Source organism: Gigantopelta aegis, chromosome 4, assembly GCF_016097555.1.
Source record: "Gigantopelta aegis isolate Gae_Host chromosome 4, Gae_host_genome, whole genome shotgun sequence".
NCBI lineage: Eukaryota > Metazoa > Mollusca > Gastropoda > Neomphalida > Peltospiridae > Gigantopelta > Gigantopelta aegis.
The window spans coordinates 65036768-65059551 of record NC_054702.1 but is presented as its reverse complement, the minus strand read 5'-3'; the positions used below and the strand labels follow the sequence as shown (position 1 = coordinate 65059551).

The window sequence follows — 22784 nt, the reverse complement described above, 5'->3', positions numbered from 1 at the left end:
CTCCACGCAGTATTATGTCGTTGGTGATTTTTTTGTCTTTCAAAAAAAGAAAAGAAAAACAAAGTATCAAAATAATTAAAAATCAGTTTTATTTAGTAATTTAATAATCAACCAGTCAGAAGCAAACATGTTCAGTCTTTGTAAATTGCACAATTACTCACTTTGGCCTAGTAATCCTGCCAAAAACCATCCCCTGAGAATCATTTCTTTGTCTTTTGACAACTGATCCATGCAGACCACAACCCACCGAACATGAATAGGCTTGATCACACGTATTCTTAAGTCAACACCTTTGTCATTCTTTTCTTTCAAGTTCTTAGCTACAGTATCAGCATACCACTGAGTAAACCTTTCCTTCATGGCAGATTTAAAATCTCCGTTCACGGACAGATCCATTGGCTGCAGCTCACCAGTGCAGCCAGCCGGAACAAATCTAATTTCGAATTACCGTTTGCGTAACAAGTCAAGAAAAGATTTGCATCTGTGGCAATGCTTAGCTCAAAACGTCAGCTTGCCAATTAACTGAAAAAACACGTCTAAGTTTTCACTCCTTGCGGTTAATGATAAAACAACGTTATTGTGTTAAGTTTTAAATACAGTTCTATCAGCTGAGGTCGCAGTACTTTCTACACGCAGTTTTGGTCATTGTTGACTGCTCGCAATACTTTCATGACGCAATACATAGATGATTTACAGTATATATATATATATATATATATATCTTTAAGACAGTAGTTTTGGTTAATTTTTTTCATATATATGCCTTTTATGGGCTCGTCAATTCAGTGAACATTTGACATCATTTTCCTCTACATATTATATAGAGAATAATACATGAGCGGCGGTTAGATACCATTTATCTCACGAGTTTATAATAAAATGTATCTACACGAACGAAAGAGAGTGATACGTTTTTAAACAACGAATTCTGAGATAAATGGTATCTAACGGACACGAATGTATTATTCTATTTCTTACATATCTTCAAAAAAACAGGTTTTAACCAAATTTTAATATCTTTATCGACTACAAGATATTTACAACCCTTTGCACAGACACATGATTGCTAGTGTAATCGATTTTCACCGCGCTGTTTTTTTATTGGACGTATGACATTGTTGACCTGGTCATCACCTAGGAGCAGCCAGTCGTCTGTCTTGAAATTGTTAACACACGTACGTATGTAAACAACTATGTGTTATCAAAAAATAGCACATGGTGTTCTCACCAACAGGTGTGTAAAAAATATTATATATACTACTCAAAAGAATTTAAGGGTCAGATGATATTTTCGACATTATTTTCTGAATGTCAATTATATTAGCTAGACCATAATGTCACGCATGGTATTGTTCCATTTTGACGAAAGTGGGTCTAAGCAACCCATAAATGAATTAAAATCCACTGTCATTGACACTGTCGACTAGTTCTAATGGCGAAAACATGCTTACATTTGCACGTACATTAGGGCGAAAGCGAAAGGTCTGCTAAGTGCCCATAACTTGCTTTTTCACAAAGCGCTTCATTTGCACGCTTTGCACGTGTATTCCACGTTCCCAATGCTGAATTTCCGTATAATTGGAGCTTGCGTTCGTGTACGGTGCACACTCCAAATTCGACAATGGTACGACTTCAACTGATTATCGAAGATCGAGGAAGGGCTATTGCTTGGCTTCAGGATGGCAATACGCAAAGAAATGTTGCTCTGAGACTTGGTGTCAGTCAGAGTGTCGTTGGCCGACTGTGGCAACGGTACCAAACAACGAATTCTGTTCGAAATCGTCCACGTTCGGGAAGACCCCGAAGACCCCGAAGCACTACAAATAGAGAGGACCGCTACATCACCAATATGGCTCTACGTCAACGCACAACCACTGCACGTCGATTACGTGACAATCTGCGGACTGCGACTGGAACTCGAGTGTCTGATCAAACCATACGCAATCGTCTGAGAGCCAATAATCTACGCTGCCGTCGCCAGGCTGTTCGACCACCACTCCTACCACGTCACAGAACGGCCAGACGTCACTGGTGCACGCTTCATCTGCGGTGGCAACGTGTTCAGTGGGGTCGAGTGATGTTCATTGATGAGTCCAGGTTTAGTCTCCAGTTCAACGACGGTCGGGTTCGTGTCTACAGACGTCCTGGGGAGCGCTTCGCTGACTTTAACGTTAGACAACGTCACCGGTTCGGTGGTGGCAGCGCCATGGTGTGGGGCGGCATCTCTATCCACCACAGGACCCCCCTCTATGTGGTGGATGGCAATCTGAATGGAATCCGCTATCTGAATGAGATTATCCGGCCGTTGGTTCTCCCAGGCCTTCAGCAGATTGGCGGCGGGGCAGTTCTGCAGGATGACAATGCCAGACCCCACCGCTCCAGGGTGGTAACGGACTTTCTCAGACAACAAGGTATCGCCAGGATGGATTGGCCAGCATATTCGCCTGACTTGGCCCCAATAGAGCACGCCTGGGACGAATTAGGCAGGAGAGTTCGGGATAACCATGCCTCTCCGGCCAACCTTCATGATCTGGGTCAACTTCTTATGGCAGAGTGGCAGGCCATTCCCCAAGAGTTCTTCAGACGTCTGATCAACAGCATGAGGCAACGATGTGTCGAGTGTATTCGCACCAGGGGTGGATTCACACACTATTAAACGAATGTTCTAATGTGTAAAATCCATGTTTGACAACCTTCAACTTTGACAGCATGTCATGTGACTTTCTTGTATACAGTGACGTTTATTTGTGGTTTTTTGTAAATATGGAACAATAAATAAAATGTTTGGTGTAGTTTACATCATCAATCTAATACACTCTGAAACTTATTTGGTTATAAATTTTTGACCCTTAAATTCTTTTGAGTAGTATATATATATATATATTATACATACACACAACGAAGTGGGGAAACACACCTCAGTGACTCATACACGTAGTCATGATGTCGTCAAAGCGTCTTTTTGAATCTCAATGCCTTGTGCAGAGATGGATTCTGTAAATCCTAATGGTTTTATCATTTAGATTAGACAACCATTTAAATCGCTGTAGTTTAAAATATGATGATATTCTTTTCCTGTTCTGTGGGTCGGAGTGTGGAGATCAGTGATATGACAAGTCACACAATTAATGCTCACTGTCCAGGGCAATACACTAAATACTTAAACCCAACTCCCACAATCGGACTAAATCGTACCAGTGTCGTGTCTGGGAACTGGGAAACTCTTTTTGCGTGCCCCTATCCACAAGGGTTCAGGCACGCCCACCCCGGATTCAGCCTCTGACTGCGCCAGTGACCGACTCCGGGGCGGGAGGGGGGGGGGGGGGAGTGTGTGAAAGAGATGAGGGTGACAATTTTTAATAGTGTGGTAAGACCACTTAAAAACAGAGCCAAAGTTAAAAATAATTTGGGGTCTATCATTACATATGTTTATATTTATATTAATATAAAAGCACCATAATTATAATTAAACCTATAACATTCTATTGTTTTATAATATAATTAGTAGGTGCATAATTATAATTAAATTTTCAATCGGGCAGTTCAAAAATAATATATACTATACTTATACATTTAATAATAATATCTATACATATATATATATTATATTTTTTTATTTCTTAATTTTATTATTTAACTTTAGCCCTAGAGGTAAAAGGATTCGCAAAGGGGGGAACCCAGCGCCACCGAGCAGTCCGGCGTTCCAACAGGCGTGGGGGCCCAATAAGGTAGATCCTGATTTCCATGGGGGGGGGGGGCGATCCGGGGGGGGGGGGGGAGGCCTCCTAACAAGCATCCCTACCGGCCCAAACCGCCAACGCCCTATCGCACCCAAATATGCACCCTACCACGGCGTCCCCCCCCCCCCCCCCCCCCCCCCCCCCCCCGGTTATCCATATAACACAGATGGGCCGTATTTAAATGAGATGAGTGGTATGATATAATACCTAGACAGAACATGTACATATATTTAAATACAGTTTACGAGTTCAAATAGTCGGATCAAGTGTGATTATTTTTTAAATAGATGATACAATTATTAAACCTGAAAAAACCCAAAGGATTAAATCAACCAACTAACTAACTAGCCGCCAGCCTACGAACCAACCAATCAGCTAGCCAGCCAGCCAACCAACCAATCATCCCCTCCCCACCAGCTAGCCAGCCAGCCAACCAATGAATGAATGAACCCATCAATCTACCAATAAATCAAATTTATCCACTTCTCTGTCAACCAACCAATCACCCAACCAGCCAACTAATCAACCTATTAATCAATCAATCAATCAATCATATAAACACACTGCTACCTCTGCAGGCGCATGTGCAAGGTGTCGAGGGTCAAACGTGCATTTTTGCAGTCATGATGAATATGTACTTATAGAAACTAGTAAAATTGCATTTCAGGACATCATTTCCCAGATTTACTGTGTCAAAATGCCTCCGAACTTCTCTACATTTAGTGAACACGTTACCAAGAGAGTCAACTCCTTAGTAACACGTTATGGGGAATTTTATTTGAAGAATGTAGGAAATTGCATTTCAATATATCTAGTTTTCAAACATTTCCGTAAGAGTATGCATGCCCCCAAACTCCCCTAGAAACCAGGACGCTTCGCCCCTCCGAACTCAGCCCGCCACACTCTAGGTTCCCAGCCCCTGCAAAATGTCCTGCAAAGACAGTCTGCTTTGTAACCATGTTTGTATTTATTTATTTATTTATTTATTATTATTATTGTTATTGTTTGATGTTGTTGTTACTACTACTACTACTACTACTACTACTACTACTACTACTACTACTACTACTACTACTACTACTACTACTACTACTACTACTACTACTACTACTCCTACTCCTACTCATACTACTACTTGTCTACCTTATACAGGCCCCTAATTATCATAACATTTTACCCAGCAGTCTTAAAGTTGTCATACTTTATAAATAAAACAGGATTTACGTTACTTTCAACCCGGAAGATTACAGGTTAAATAATTTAGAGGTGGGGACATCACGTTTGACGTTTTCAAAAGTGAAAAATTAAAAAATGGATATATACTCAATTACCGTTTGGAAAGTTCCCTGGATAGACAGAAGCATAGTATTGTGAAGACCAGTTTGATCATCTTGAATTTGCTGATGCATGGAAAGGCTAACGGGTTGCGCTCGACTTAATTAAGATGATGCGAATTATGGAAACCACTTCTTACGTCATTGCTAACCAAAAGATGATTTAAAATCGCTCAGCTATGTCTATGGATGAAGATAACGAGAGTCTGAGTAGTGAAACCGACGTGGACAGTGGTAAACCCGTCGTTGTAAATAAGTTTTATGGAACAAAGAGTGTGGTTAATATAAAAGATTCTAAAAATATCAAGGTAAACATCTCTGAGGAACAAAGTGGACATGCACGAACATTTTGCAGTTCACTGTGTGGTAAAAACATACAATTATGCAATAACAATACTCAGGCGAAGAGAAATGAAATCACTTTTTCTGGAGGGTTGTGTTTTGTTTCCGAGGAATTGACGCCGGAAAACCCAGTGTATCTAAAAATAACTGAAACCTACTACACTAAGCACGGGGACTGCACAATGGGTTTCACTACGACGGACCCATCAAATCTGCTTACAGCAGGAATACTGAAGTCCATGATTAGTAAGGCAGTTCCCCAGGGCTACAAAGACTGGTTCATGTTCAAGCCTCCCCTGGCTAGTTGTTCGTACAAGGGAGCAGACGTGTTTTTCTGGTGTACCGAAGAAGGGACTGTCGTCTTAAAAAACAGCAGAGGGATAGAAAAGAGTTACGATCTTGGAATCGATCCCAGAAAACCAATGTGGGCATTCGTTGAACTCAGCGGTCCATTAGAAGCAGTTGAAATGATACGTCCCGAATTGCACACCGTTTGCGGTACAGGTGTTTCGATAAACAAAGACGTTGTTGAACACAACTCGACTCTGTTAGGTCAATTTACGAGTCGCAGTCATGGTTTTTTATGTTTTTCCAAAATGCCTTTGGAAACAGAAGAGCGATTTTATTTTAAAGTATTACGGGTCTTTTCTGCATGGGCTGGGAACGTCCGAATTGGAGTTACCAGTGTATCGCCAAATCTAATTTCTTCCAGTAGTCTCCCAGAAACTGTTACTGATGATCCACATTACAGGATGGTTGAACTTAGTTTGCAGAATGCCTCTTGCGATAACACTATTAGCGTTTTCCATGACAACAACCGAGTTACGTTGTTTGACAAAACAAAATTAACTGGCATAATTCCAGTAAACAGATCCGAAACTGTATGGGTAGTTATTGATCTGTTTGGTAATACGACCGGAGTGGAACTTGTTACCAAGTATTTGAAAGCAGTGGAACGCGAAATACGAGATACTGGAAATGACGGTCATTTAGAATGGTCGTCTGATATAAAGAGTATACACAACTGGTGGATGAAGTGCGAGGTTCTGGTAAACACTCTAAAGCAGCTAGCAAATGCGATATCTGCCCAGACTCTGTGGACAACGGAAGGATCTTGGAATTATGTGGTGAGGAAAACCGCAAACGCTGTTTCCTATGTCACGAACTTTATGGGAATTCAGGACAGCACTACAGAGAGTTTACAAGTTCTTGAAAGCAGCAGCTACCCAGAACTCATTCGTTCAGAGTGTCCTACTATAGTGGAAAAGGTGCAGTCATTTATCGAGGAAACAAAGATATTGAAACGAACACTTATTTCACATCTCCCTCCAGAAGAAGGCGGTGCTTCATCTGAAGACTCCCTGACTGACCTACGCCAGTTTTTGCAAGACATTCCCGAATTTGAACTTCATGGACCAAAACGAGGCCCTGTGCCTTCATCACCGTCACCAAGTCTGCTTGACCTGTCGATGCTACCAGTGGATGCCGTGGATAAAAATGCATATATAACAGAGCGAGTTGCAAAGACGTTCGAGAAGACTGCACAGAGAATAGAACATCCTCTGCTTAAGCTGGAGAACTGCAGATTTAATCTGTATACTTAATTGGTTAACACTTTTATCTCTGATAATCATTTTACGGAGACGAGCTCTAGTCTATGTTAGAGTATATTTCATCGTTTCAACGTCACAAACTCGTTTCACTCCGCTGAAACATTATTCGAACCAATTAGATTAACCAAAATTAGTGTCTAGTTTAATGGGTTGAAACTAGGGTATGTGACTTTTAGTTAACTTCTTACGGTGTGTAAACATGTGCTAACGTCTATTAGCACGACAAACATCGCCACCATATGCATACTGCATAGAACTTGTGTTTCGTGTTATTGCTGGAATATGTTTTATTGTATTATAATCATGTATGTTAATAAGCATTATGTAACCATTTAAAGTCTAAAGAGCAGGGACTTCTACCCATTGCCTACAAGTTGTTTTAACTATGCGTTTAGGTTGGATTAAATTCTTTTTATTAGTCTTTCTGGGCACTTAGAATTGCCCTCTTTTAATTTTTTTTAAGGGCATATAAATTGTGTAATTTTTACTGGTTTATTTACCTTTTTGGAAATGCCCAGTCAAAAATAAGCGTCACATCAAATTAACTAAAACTATTTTCTATATAAATACTATAGGTTATTTTAACGACGCATCAAAATTTTCCCCTACCCCATTTTTATAAATAATTCAAAATTGACCCATTAATAATCGGTCTGGGATCAATCCCCATTGATGGACCCATTGGGCTATTTCTCGTTTCAGCCAGTGCACCACGACTGGTATATCAAAGGCCGTGGTATGTACAACCCTGTCTGTGGGATGGTGTATATAAAAGATCCCTTGCTACTAATCGAAAAGAGTAGCTCATGAAGTGGCGACAGCGGGTTTCCTCTCTCAATATATGCGTGGTCCTTAACCATATGTCTGACGCCATATAACCGTAAATAAAATGTGTTGAGTTCGTTGTTAAATAAAACATTTCTTCTTTTTTTTTCTTTTTTTTAGCAGCTACTTCTAAACCAGCAACACGGTTTTCATATAAAACAGTAATATTTATTTTGTATGAAGTACAAATAAATTGGCAAAATAAAACATGCCCAGTTTACAAATTACGAGACTTGACTGTCAGGGATTAGGATATTCCGAAAAGAGAAGAGATGTACTAAACTATATAATAAGTAAACAAAGGTTGCAGTAATATGTACAAATTAATAAATTACAAATCTATAATGCCAAAATCTCAAAAAAATATGTGAATCAAAGGTTTTTGTAGAGCCGCAAGAATGGATTTTTTATTTTATTTTACCTTTTAAATGGTTGAAAGATTCAACATTATTGTGGTTCCAATATAGAATTTATCAACGTATTCTAGCTACTAATATATTTTTATATAACTACGTACAATCAAATTCTTGTAATTCTGCAATTTAGCACCTGGAACATTACAACACCAATTTACGACTGTAATATAGTACATAATTTATGGCAAGAAATAGAAACATAGATTTTGTCAGAAATTTTGAATTTGTGAAAAAAAAACCCAATAAATTTTGCCATGATAGATGATGAAAAAAAGTAGATTTGTAAACTGGCTTACGATCAACGTCAAATATTATATCTGCAGAATGAAAACTCAAAAACAAACATTAAATATAAAAGCCATCAAAAATATTCTGCAAAACAGTTTGAAATAGAAAAGTATGTTCTTTATAAAAACTGTGGTCAGAAAAAAATCACTGAAAATTGGACACCATGGCAAAAGCTATGCCGAAAAAATAAAACAAAACAAAACAGGCCCACCCCCCGAAAAAAACATCATAAATAAAATAATAACAAATAAATAAACAATTAATACATTTTAAAAGAAAAAGTTCTATATTGAAAAACCTCAAAAAGGTGTTTGAAAACAGATGTTACTTTTTGTCTGTTTTATTCACCCTCAAACTGCTGAGTGTGTGTGTGTGTGTGTGGGGGGGGGGGGGGGGGGGATCCCTATCCGATCTCTTTTTCTGTTTTCCCCTTCTTTTTTCATCTTTCTGATCCCCAAAATTATCTTATTTTTTCCAGACGTTTTTGGTGCATTTCTTCCTTTTTCTTTTTTTGGTTTGTCTGTATGTATGTGTTTGTTAAAAAAATAATTGTATTAATGCTTTTCAATTTTTGCTTTTTAATTGACCATATCACAAGAAGTTATTTTTGATAACATAAAAATATGTACATACATTAGAGTCATTGCATGTATATCATATGTAAATTATATATTAAAATAATCTAAAACAATAATGTGAAGCAATGATTCAAGGCTTGACTTTGCTGTTGTGTCTGGGGACTAAAAAAAGAAACATATATATACTAGCGGAAAAAAGTTCCTGTGCACTAAATGATTGCATATAGAATATAATTTACTTGAAATCTGGTTATAAAAATTTCAGTAACTGAACGTGTAATCACTCCCGTCGATATTCCAGCGGTGTCTTGTCAATTGCACGAACTATTCATACTTTGTGATCACACGTTGCATTACTAGCATTCATGGTCACGTGCTCCTGTTTGACGTCATTTTTCTTATCATTGGACTTTAAAACTATTGTATGGATTCTCATCACTCAGAAAAATATTTTTGTTGGTATCTGATCGTCGTCAGTGTGATGCCACGCCTCCCAGAAAATGGACTCCTTCGAACGATGGGTATGACTGAGGTTAGAACGACACAAACGCTGTTGCTAGTAATTTTGGTATTCATTGGTGTTCATGAGAACACTATGCAATATCTGCGAAGATGTTCTCGACAGTTTAGGGGTACTAGGGATCTTCCATGTTTAGGGAGTCGACACGTGACGCCACGTCAGCAAATTGTCAGTATTAAGCGGGTACACGTATAGAATCATTTGGAAAAGATACGTTTAACATCCTAATGCATCTCTAAGTTAAGGCCAATCAGTGAAAGAACTGAACGCAACCGATTGAGAGAGAGAGAGAGAGAGAGAGAGAGAGAGAGAGAGAGAGAGAGAGAGAGAGAGAGAGAGAGAGAGAGAGAGAGAGAGAGAGAGAGAGAGTGAGTGCTTGCGTGCGTGTCCTGACGGATGTTTAGATACGAAAGGCAATTAAACACTAACATATTATGTTTTATTTTCTTCAAAATGAAAATACTGCTGTGAATTAATTCTGATAGCGCCAGTTAGTATACGATTGATTTATAAACAAATTCAAATGGAAAACATATATCTGAATAAATAACTTGTAAACATTTATATCTGTGTTATGATAATGTTTACTATAAATATACTGAACACTAAAAGAAATACAGGGTTATGGTTGGTTTGTAATTACAATTTATTTACTTGTTTACAAAGGCAGAGGGAGCAATTTCACAAAACATCGTAAGTTTACGTCTGAAACTAACAGTTTTACCGGGAATACATTTACAAGTGCTTGGCATCTATTTCACAAAGAAAACTACATCATTAAGGAAAATAGAGCATCTTAAAGACCAACGAAAATGAAATATGTGTTCTTCTACCTATATCTGTTGTACTATAATAGTAATAAGAATTGTGCTTTAGTCGTAGATTTATGTTTACGTGCAAAACTAAGCTTACGGTGCTGTGTGAAATTGGGCCCAGTTCTATAAAATGATAAAGGTTATATCAACCTCAGCCCCTCACCCCGCCCCCCCCCCCCCTTGCACCCCAAACCACCCAAGAAACCCCCAAACTTCAGGAAAACCCAACCCGCCCGACCACCTCACCAATCACCACCACCACCCGAGACACCCAGAACCCCCAAAACCCCAACCTCGCTACTAAATGGCTAGTCAAACTACACCCCCTCCCAACCCAAGAAACAACTCTAAACCATCTACAAACCGGCAACCCGCAACTCGATATCACCGACGCCACAACATGGACGAACGGATATGTGCTTATCACAGCTAAGATCAACAACAACCGATATATCTTCATTCAAAGACGCCGATACCCACTACTCCCATACGAGATTAAGCCATCGAAATGCCATCACTGCCAACAATGGGGCCATGGAGCTAGCAAATGCAAACATCACAAAGAGCAGCCCACCTGCTACAGGTGCGGCCAAAAACATCCTAGGAGCTCCCGCAATTCACCCTGCACTCGGCCCATCCAATGCCCGAACTGCCTAAGTAGACACATGGCCCATGACGACAAATGCCACCACTACCAACGTGCGCTTAGGCAGTTAAACAACAAAAAAGAACAAACAAACCAGCAAAAAAATAGTTACCCAACTCCAAAGCCAGTAACAACCAATGTTACCTACGCTAAAAAAGTGAAATCAAACGAACTAACTCAAATAACCGAACTTAAATCAATAATCGAAACGCTAGTAGTCGAAATGAACAACATTAAAAACAAACTTAAGAACTAATAATTCCCAGTAAAAACACTAATCTAATACAGGACCACAGTATGGGAGATACGTCTCCACATACCCATACTAATAAAAATAACTCTATAAGTAAAGGCCTTAGCGTTCTCCAGTGGAACGCCAAAGGCCTCCATTCAATGGGACATGGTGCTGAACTCATTCAACTAATTAGTACCAGTAACAACAAGCCAGACATCATCTGCCTACAGGAAACCTGGCTAGGAACTTCCACCAACAAACAAAATAAAATAATAATAATAAAAATAATCTAACCAAACCATTCAAAATACCAGGATACACGAGCTACTTTAAAAACAGAGAAAACAATACTAGAGGTGGGCTAGCCACACTAATCAAAAATAATATACCCCACTTAGAAATAAAATTCCAACCAACCAATAATAGTTTAGAAATCCTAGGTTTAACCATTCAGCATGATACTAGGAGTTTAGACGTTATCAACGTATACAGCCCGCCAGGTCCGGAGCACAATAAATTAACCCTTAATGACTATAATAAACTTATCAGTTCAAACAATAATGTAATCATAGTAGGAGATTTTAACTGCCATAGTAGCTTATGGGGAAACCCCACCACAGACTTTCAAGGCGACATATTAGAAACCTTCATCAACAATAACAACTTAGTCTGCCTAAACGACGGTAATACCACCTTTATCTCTGATATCAATGGAGGCACTTCAGCCGTCGACCTAACAATCACCTCAAACAATATAGGAGCTAACTCAAGTTGGGAAGTCTTGGAAACTCTTAATAGTGACCACTTGCCCATATTAACTAAGTATAATTGTAATGAAACTTTCATAGAAGAAGAAATATTTACACCTAAATTTAACTTCTCAAAAGCTAACTGGGCAGGATTCTCCAAAGAATGCCTAAACCTTAAAGTTAATATTGAACTAAATGTTAATGAAGCTACTAACGAACTCACTAATAATATTCTTAAAATAGCAAATAAACATATACCAATAACTAAACCCCTTAGGAAAAATCAACCAGTCAGCTGGTGGACTGAAGAGATCAAAAATAAATGTAATCTCAGAAATCGTATGAGGAAATTTTAAAAAAAACCTCGCAAACCAGAATATCACAATAAATACAAAATAGCTAAAAATGAAGTCAGCAAACTAATAATTACAGCTAAACAAAACAGCTGGCAAAAATTATGTAGTGAAATAGATAATAGAACAACAACATGTGGAAAAAAGTTAAAGCCATCCAAAGGCACCGCGCCATACCCACAGTCCTTCAAAAACATAAACCTGCTCTCTCTAACAAACAAAAAGCTAACCTACTCAGCAAAACCTTCAGCAAAAACAGCAGTAACGAAAACTTTCCTAAAGAATTTCTTGATCAATTAAAAAAAAAAAAACTCTACCCACTAATCAACCGACTGAAACCAAGCAGCCCAATAATGATAACCTTGAATTTAACCAACCAATAAACCTAATTGATCTTAAAACAGCACTCAAAGCTAAAAAAAAGTACTGCGACCAGACCTGATAAAATCAGCTATACTCTCTTAAAACATATGCCGGACGCAGCACTAGAGGTAGTGTTGTCGCTATTTAACAAAATCTGGAGAGAGGGATCCATGCCCGAAGCGTGGAAACATGCTGAATGCTTTAGTCTCCCTAAAGCAGGCAAGGATCACTCTCTGCCGGGTAGTTACAGACCGATAACGCTCACTTCATATCTAAGTAAAACCTTAGAAACCATTATAAATAAACGTCTCAATAACTACTTACTAGAAAACAACCTTATAGCTAATACTCAAAGTGGATTTAGATCTAAACACTCCACCATTGACCAAATACAAAACACTATTAATGATGCTCTCAGGAAATCCAACAAAGTCATCGCCATATTTATAGACATTGAAAAAGCCTTCGACATGGTCTGGAGACAAGGACTACTAACTAAACTTAATGATAAAGGGATAAAAGGCAATATGTTCAACTTCATCAATAACTTTATTCATAACAGATCTATAGCAGTTAGAGTTAACGGTCAATACTCAGAAAACCCCCCAGATATACTAAATGGAATACCACAAGGTTCGGTCCTATCACCAACCTTATTCAACATATTTATAAATGATCTAACTATGGCACTAAATGACAAAGAAAAACCAAATCAAGCCTCACCACTAAACACAGCACTATTTGCCGATGACTGCGCCATCTGGCGAACAGGCAGAGTAACCTTAGCTGTCTGTAAAAAAATGCAACTCGATATGAACAGACTTAACCAATGGGCACTAACTTGGGGCATTAAACTATCTGAAACTAAAACCGTATTTATGATCTTTAGCAAAAAAATAAAAATAAACCAGAAGAAGGCCAACTAACTTCCAATGGCAAACCTATACCTAGAGTCAAAGAATTTAAATTTCTAGGAGTCATATTCGACTCAAAACTAACATTTAGACCTCATATTTTAAACCTAATTAATAGATTAAAAAAACCCCACTAAACCTACTCAGGGCTATTTCAGGCACGAGTTGGGGAGCGCAAACTGAGTCAATGCTCATGGTATACAAAGCCTGCATACTCTCCATACTGGATTATGGAGCACAAGCCTACAGCAGCGCCACCCCATACTTACTCCATAAATTAAAAGGAATTCAAAATCAAGCTCTTAGAATAATCGCTAGGGTGCCAGCTAATACTAATAGACAAAGTTTAGAAGCAGAATTTAATAGTATGCCACTGGACCACCGCAGAAAACTTCAACACCTTAAGTACCACCTTAAAGTTCACTCATTTGATCATGAACACCCAGTGCAGGAACTTACTCCAGTGGCTAAAAAAGTAGGTGTAACCTTAAAATCTAACTTAAAACTAGGCAACTCCTTTGCTACTACAGCACATAATATAGAAACCGAAGTAGGAATAGATGATATACCAGTGGCAATGCACACCCTAAACCAACCAGTGTATTGCCACACACCTTACCTAGTTACAACAGCTACGGATAAAAACCCCTTCCCTCCATTCAAAAAAATCTTATATGAAGTCTGTGCCAACGAAAACTACCCGGAGCACACCCACATCTTTACGGATGGCTCCAAAAATCCAGATAATGGCAGGGTTGGGTATGCAATAGTAGAAGAGAAAATTACATGGCACCCTAAACTAATCAAAATTGCTAGGCTGTCAGATAATCTCTCAGTTTATACAGCAGAACTGACAGCCATTTTAGAAGCACTAAAATGGATCAAAAACAAAAAATACTCAAAAAGTGTAATCTTCTCCGATAGTCTCAGCTCTATCCAATCTATTCAATCTAATAGAACCACTAGACCAGATATAATCTCAGCCATCTACAGAGAACTAAACGAGCTAAAATAACTAAATTTAGACGTAACAATAGAATGGGTCCCAGCTCATGTAGGCATTATGGGTAACGAAATTGCAGATTATGGGGCAAAAAAGGCACTGGCCATCAACATTAAACATCAGCAAACTATTCCACTAGGCATTACTGAACTAATCTCAATAGCTAAAAAACATTACATTGATCTATGGCAGGAAAGCTGGGACCAAACAAAAAACTTCTGGCATTATAATATCAAACCTATTGTTAACTCAGTTAGACCTAAACATAAAAACTCTCTAATCGATAAAACAATAATCAAACTAAAAATAGGAAACTCAATGGCACTCAACAACAGTCTGGCTATTGTAAACAAAAGCTCACCTAACTGTCAATGTGGCACGCCAGAAGATATGAAACACTATCTCCTGGATTGCCCATTGCATAATAATCACAGAATGCAACTACTAAAATACTTAACATTAGCAACCCTGCCACCATAATACCTAATAACCTACTACAACCAGATAAGAAAACAAAAAACGAAATCTTTCACGCGCTCTACCAGTTCGTACAATCTACCAAACCTAAGTTATAGCAACTGTCACTCCTTTAGCCACTGGGAACGGAATTGCCACCATGCCGCACTCGACCACGATTAGCATTCCAAACCAGTGGTTGAACACCAGACAGTAAGATATATAAATAAAAATAGGGAAAATAAATAAGGAAATATTAACCACTCAGCTAAATAAAATTAACATACTGCCACCAACCGCCCTCTGAAGAGATGTTGCCACCCTGTTGCACTCGACCCGATTAGCGCTTCAAATCGGAGGGTGGCCCTGGGGACAGATTAACCAGTTATAGTATTAATTCTATAATAGTAAAATAAGCTACCACATTTCAATGGGAGATTGTCGGGTTATATCTAATTAAAGATGTATGCTATAAATAAATAAATAAAAACACCTCACTAAGTTGTCAACCAGAGGACCAACCAGGGTCACTAAAAACTCTTAAACAAAATAGAACCAACTAATTTATACCATCTCTTTTCCAGAACCATCAGTTGACCGACCAAAACCAACCAACGACCAGAACTGTACATACAATGTAAATAAAATATTAAAATGTTATTATGCACTTATATGTATGTATGGTAGTAGATACAACTTCCTCCACAGCAGACCAAGGTGAGTAATAGTCACTACAACAGATCAGACGACTGCCATTAAGAAAACAAGATACAAGTAAGATTAGCTAACCAACTATCTAAGTAACTAGATACTCATAATCCCCTAGGGGGGCCTGGGTGGGACTGGGAGGCATACCTATCGATACTCGTGTGAATATTGTGAATGAATTGTACCTACTACCAAATATTATCATATGCAAAGCACTAGGCTTTTTAAAACTACACTCATACTATAAGGGAAATCCCCTTCAAATTAGATAGCTAGAATAACTAATACCCCCCCCCCCCCCCCCCACACACACACCTCCTAACATTCACTATGCAATTCAAGGAGAGGGGGGGGGGGGGATGGGTGGCTTTGATCAGCCGTTGGAAACATAGAATAAGGACTCAGTACAGTAGAAACAACCATAACATAAAATATAGGCAAACACAAACACAGCATGCACTCAACATACCATAGGGTGCATTGACTAATAACAATGCACCCGTCCATACATAAAACCAAAATAATGGCCCAGCACGTACTCCAATAAGGAGTCGGACAAACGAAACCGGCTCCGAGTACACCACTGCACTGCACCCAGAAGGGACTGGACAAAAGAATACCAGCCCCTTCCCCCAAACCCAAAATAAAACTTTCCTTGGCGCTGGCAGGACCTTGGGCAAAACGTACGAACCTACTCCACCTCCACGGCAACAGCATCGGCAACAGTATCCAACATCAAGCTCTCCATCAACGCCTCTACCTCGTCCAACATACACAATTGCTCGAGTCTCCCCTGGGTTGTCATGTCACGATCAGAAGAGATCAGGCCCCTTCTAAGACGGTCATAATAAAGAGCCACTTTCGGAATACTAAAAGCAAAACCTATTGACTCTCTTCACTATTTCAGTTAGAACGACCATCAAAATTGCGCCAAATTTCCTTCATGTAAAACGCGCACCTCTTCCTCTTTGACATAATCCTACGGGACTTCCAAAATTCCATAGCACCAAATACCCACCGCCTGTCACCAACACTGGACTGCTGATGCTCCCTTGCACTTGCCAGTGCAGGCGTTCCCTCTCTACAACCCTCCCCCAACCCTTTCCTGTCCTGGATAGGCGTGTGCTACAACAGCTTGCTCTGAATGTGCACGTAAATCTCTTTGTCATTTGTCATTGTCATCAACCTGTAATATTATGTTAATCCCTTCTTTAAAAATCCCTCACAATTTAATGTTCGCATTCCTTTTGATGTTCAGTATACGTTATACATGTGTAAAACGGCTAAACGACCTTTTGTGAACATACGAACAAGTCATTGACATGCATGTCAAACCTTTATTTGAACAGGACACAAATAGTAGATATGATGAGCAAACAACTATTGTATACATGTTATTGTATATCAAGACAAGACTATGTAATCGATATTCACGTCCAAACTAAGCTTTTAATTACGCTAAACGTACCCGATGTATCTGTGACACGGGCTACGCTGGCCGATTTACCAAGGTTTATTTACACGTTCCCACGGAGAGAATAGCACATACTACTATCGCCTGGCGCATATGAACATGAGTGGGGAGGGGCGGGGATGGGAGAATCAACTGGTTAAGTTGTGATTTTGATCAAAATTTATCCCCTGAAGCTAAAATCATAGGATCGATTTTCAAATCACTTTGGGGTTGGTTTTTTCCGAGGCCTGGGCCCGTGCTTATAAAACGTTTAGAGTCCAGACTCAATCTTTAATGAAAAAAAAAGTTTGTTTTGTTTAACGACACCACTAGAGCACATTGATTTATTAATCATCGGCTATAGGATGTCAAACATATGGTAATATTGACACAGTCATAGAGATGAAACCTGCTACGTTTTTCCATTAGTAGCAAGGGATCTTTTATATGCACCATCTCACAGACAGGATAGCACATACCATGGCCTTTGATATACCAGTCGTGGTGCACTGGATAGAGCGAGAAATAGCCCAATGGGCCCACCGACGGGGATCGATCCTAGACCGACCGCGCATCAACCGAGCGTTTTCTCACTGGGCTACGTCCCGCCCTCAAATCAATATTTAATGACGTCACATGCATACAATTTGTATGACGTTGTCACGACATTACTGTCTCAGACTCTATTAGATTTTATAGTATAGACTCTAAAGTTTTATATGCACCAGGCCAGGTTTATCATGAAAACATGTTAGAGCTAATGACATGGTCCTTTACTGGCACTGAAATGACAAAGATTTGCCTACTGTGTGATCTGTATTCAATCTGTTTATTAGTATTATTATTCTCAAGTTTACCAATGTCAGATATATGCACCTTTTTTGTTTCAATCCCCAGTCATTAAGATCAATATATGAATCATTATCATTTAAAGATGTGTCCCGTATCAGATAACTGGCTATCCAGAGATCAGACCCGTGACAGACATGTCTGAAACCTGAGTGACATGGGGGTATGACAAATTAGTTCACGTTCACTCAAAGAGTTACCGTACGAATGTATTCGAACAGTTAAAAACATACGCGAACTGTTATTATTGTTGATAATGCACTCAACTTCACATTTAAAGATTTGATTTAGGCTATAACAGAACATAAATGGAAAGTTATATCCAAATATGAAATATGGGTAGATACCGATATATTTGGCCATGTAGCCAGAGGAACGAGAACTCACAAGCCAACATCTCAAGCACTCCAAATTTGAATATTTCTGCAATTAACCAGTTGTTTCATAGTCTATATAAATTTATAGAAACCTTCATCAAACATGGATTAAAATAAAAACGTGTATGACAATAATATGTGTTCTTATTGCACCTTGAACTTTAACCCAGCCGGATGTTATTTGCTTTAGTACTACCTGTAGTGAGACATAACAAAAAAACATCAAAACCTTACGTTCAGTCTTGTTGACTGTAAACAAATTACCCATTGACAGGAAAACATTATTAACCGAGTTAATAATGGTAAATATCAAATGGGCTTATGACATGGATATTATGAGTAAGTTATAGGATAATTCAAAACATTTCCATTGATCAGAAATATAACAATTTACTCGAATCCGGATAAATTGGGGTTCGTTTTTGAATTTGTAACTAGTACATGTATAATCTTAGAGATAAATTTCACATGGCTGGATGTGACAATTCTGCAAACGTCAGGGATTTTAGATCTTGATAATTTGACCACAACAGGGTTTTAGTTTGTTTTGAGCACATAAGGTTATTATTATTATTATTATTATTATTATTATTTTTATTTTTTATTTTTACTGCAGTAATTTTACTATAGCCTGCTGAAACGTTGTGCATGTTCAGAAATGCAGTGGTTTGGGGATCAACATGTTTGTACTTAATTTGGAAATAATTATTTTTTATTTTTACTGCAGTAATTTTACTATAGCCTGCTGAAACGTTGTGCATGTTCAGAAATGCAGTGGTTTGGGGATCAACATGTTTGTACTTAATTTGGAAATAATTATTTTGGGCACACTGTTTATCGCCTCGACTTTGGTGTAATCTATAGCCAATAATTTGCTATTAGTAACAACAATCTAAAGGCGACTCCACACGATGCGAGAGCAGCCGATGCAGTCATGTGTCTTGAACACTCGGTAGTTTCATATACGAGACATACGAAGTTAAGTTTTAGAGAGAGAGCAAGACCATATGCTATACGTTTAAAGCACATAAATTGTATTTATAAATTTACATGTGATTATAACTAAGAACAATATTATATGATCAATTGGTAACACTCAGAATGAATAAATCAAAACAAAAGTCTGCCAACTGTAATTTCCTAGCATTTGTGCTTGTATTTACAACACTTTTCCCCACTAAAAACTATAGTGAGTTTTTAAAAATCTGTCTCAATGCAAGGTGAACCCAAAAGACACACTTTGTAGGTCCAATTCGGACTAAATATCGCAGTAAACATTGCAGACACACACAACTCCGTTACTTTGTCCAATCCACAGTTGCTCATATGTGTCCATGGCAACTGCAGTTGGTAGAAACGTTTCCTCGGGCATTGTGAGAGCTTTTTGAAATCCTTCTTCTAGACTGTAAACCAGAACTGATGCTGATCCAGTATCTGCAACGTAGATCTCATTGTGGGTTCCCCAGCACACATCCACAGGTTGAAACTCTTCGTCGGACTCTGCAAATGGATTAGAACACAATGTCTTGAACATTCCATTCTCTAAAGCAATGAGGACAATTTGATTGTCAAAGCTTATCCAACATTTATCTCCGTTGTCAAAACAGTCAGAAGAAGGATACTGTTTTTTGATATTCCCAAACGGGCCATGGGTGTCCTGTCTGTCAGATGTATCATCCAGATCTCCTGAAATGTCACAGCGGATGTCTAAATCTACTTTAATATTTGTTCCATTTGGTATCTTAATTGGCCAACTTTCATCACGTTTAACCTGCCATTTATCGTCAAATGAATCTGGATTTAAATGCTTCTTCATTATCGTTAATGTATCATCATTTTCGTAATTCTTTTGTGAAATGCGTATTCTGTCTTGTATGCCTTCTCTTGTACAGTGAAGCAGAACATATTCCCTATAACCTTCATTTAAATAACTACAATTTGAGCTCACGATTAAAGCCTTGTTCAACTCCGAGAAACTGATGGACCGATTTTACCATTGCCACAACTGAATCGACTTAAAACATTAGCTTCTACATGGTACTCATTAACCTGTTTCAAAAGACTTGTTACAACGTCATTGATGTCGCATCCTATTCCATCCAAATAATCGTGAGGCGAACTGACAGGAAGACGTCTGCGACAACCGTTATGGGTGATCGTGACGCTGAGGTCCATGTTTTGAACTTCGATTAATCTATCTTTCATTTCCCTATCTGCTCTCAAAACGTCACAATCAAGACCATGTTTTAGCTGGTCTGTGATATGCTCCGTCTGACGATTCAAAAACTCTTTATGGCTTTGCATCAATTCTGAAGCACCTGCGAATTGTTTGTTTGATCTTTGTCTCACTTCTTTCAAGGTTTCCACTGCCTTGGTTCTAATCTTATTTATTCTTTCTACTAGATGGTCTGCAAAAGTGTTTATTTGAACGCTGACATCGTCATAGGCGAGCAAAGCATTAGCATGATCGGTATTTATCTTGTCCATGGATTCCTTAATTTCAGGAAGATATTTCTCAAGTTTTTTTTTCGTTTCAACCAAACTGCTTCGAGCGGTGGCGACGACATCACATATATCTTCAGTGTTATGTCCTTCGTGGGCCGTGAGCTTACAAAAAAGACAAATGGCTTTATCGCAAAGCCTGCAGTAAAATCGTAACTTTTCACTGCTATGTTTTACACAGTACGCATCCCTGACAACAAATGGTTTATCCTCGAGAACATCACCAAGCTGAATAAGCAAATGCGATTTCGTTACTGGGATAAACTTGTGGTTTTTTACACACGTTTCACACAGAGCGAGTTCACATTCATGACACACATGGGTCGCTTTCTGTTCACACACGTCGCAGGTGACGTCCCTGTTGTGTGCGTGCTTCACCGCTCGGGCTTCAACGTAGAAATTAGTTTGAAATTTTGTAACGCCTCCCTCTGGCAATGCCACCTCGTATCTGCATACTGGACAGTAAAATCGGTTATTTACTGAAGCTTTAGAAACAAATTCCTGTAGACATTCACAACAAAACGTGTGAAAACACGGCAGAAGCTTGGGATGGTTAAATGTATTCAAACAAATGCCGCATGTTTCTGTACTATCTCCCACATTCGTCGCCATTTTGTTTCGTCTTCCTGGTTTCGATATTACACACGTACACACACCGGAAGGTTGTGGGTTTCCCCATAAGGTCTCACTACACAGATCACTTTCGGGTGAGAGTTCATTGATCACGGTCCACTATAGTTCCTAATTGGGTAACATGTTATGGTTCACATATTCACTTCTAGGAAATGGTGAAGAATTAAAACAATATGTATGTTTAATGGTAAGCCTTCTGGCTGTATTTTGCCCATGTTATTTTGTAATATTGTGCATCGACCTTTTGGGACATGGGTATATAGCGCAAGTGACAGCCGGAGTGAATCGGTTAATGAACCACCTGTTCGGACCGGTACTACAGCCAGATGCGGTCATATAGCAAACAACTGAGACGGAAATGTTCTCAATTTTGGAGTGAAAATAAATGCTTATATACTGTATGTTTGCAATGGTGTATGTTGTTAGTGCCAACGAGAACCCGTTCTATGGGCAATCTTCGCTTGAAGTTGGGCAGTTTAACAAGGGTTTCAATGGCAGATGACATCTGTGTAGTGAGACCTAAGTAATCAGTATCGTGTTCAGGAGGCGAACTATCTGGTTAGTACAAACAACGTCTATTATATCACAGTGGCGGATCCAGAAAATCAACTATGGATGGAGGGGTGGGGGTGGGGGGTGGGGGTGGGGGGGGTGGGGGGGGGGGGGGGGCGTTCAATGACATGTGGCCGAAGGGCTACAATCGTTCTCAAAGGGATTCCTCGGATTCTCCAACGTAAAAAATGAAAAAAATTAATTAAATTATAACTGTCGCAAGCTTTAGGGGCTGAATGGGCCCCTGCCCCCCCCCCCCCCCCCCACCCCCTTCTTCTTAGATCCGCCACTGGTTGACGGTCAGGCATTGGTCTGAAAGCTGAAGGGAACAAAATGTTTGGAAATATGCTGGCATGTAGTATTATGGTCGCTAAAAACCTATGTTCATCAGTTTATGTAATAAGTAAATACACACATTAAAGACATTCAAACGGAGAAGAATGCAAATACCACATAACTGGTTGAACAGAAATTTCTGAAAGCCATGTTAAATCAGCTAATTTCCTCTTTGAAACATTTT

The 22784-nt window shown here is 39.0% G+C and overlaps 1 protein-coding gene across 1 annotated transcript; it reads right to left on the bottom strand.

Moving 5' to 3' along the window:
* Positions 1 to 19590: 19590 nt before the first annotated feature.
* LOC121370935 (tripartite motif-containing protein 45-like) lies at positions 19591 to 21708 on the bottom strand. Its single transcript, XM_041496480.1, has one exon. The coding sequence runs from the start codon at positions 21689 to 21691 to the stop codon at positions 20540 to 20542; it is 1152 nt and encodes a 383-aa protein (XP_041352414.1). The 5' UTR covers positions 21692 to 21708; the 3' UTR covers positions 19591 to 20539.
* Positions 21709 to 22784: the final 1076 nt, after the last annotated feature.

What these genes read in the sequence shown, in the direction of transcription:
- LOC121370935 (XM_041496480.1), bottom strand. Translation starts at nt 21,691, where the DNA reads ATGGCGACGAATGTGGGAGATAGTACAGAAACATGCGGCATTTGTTTG.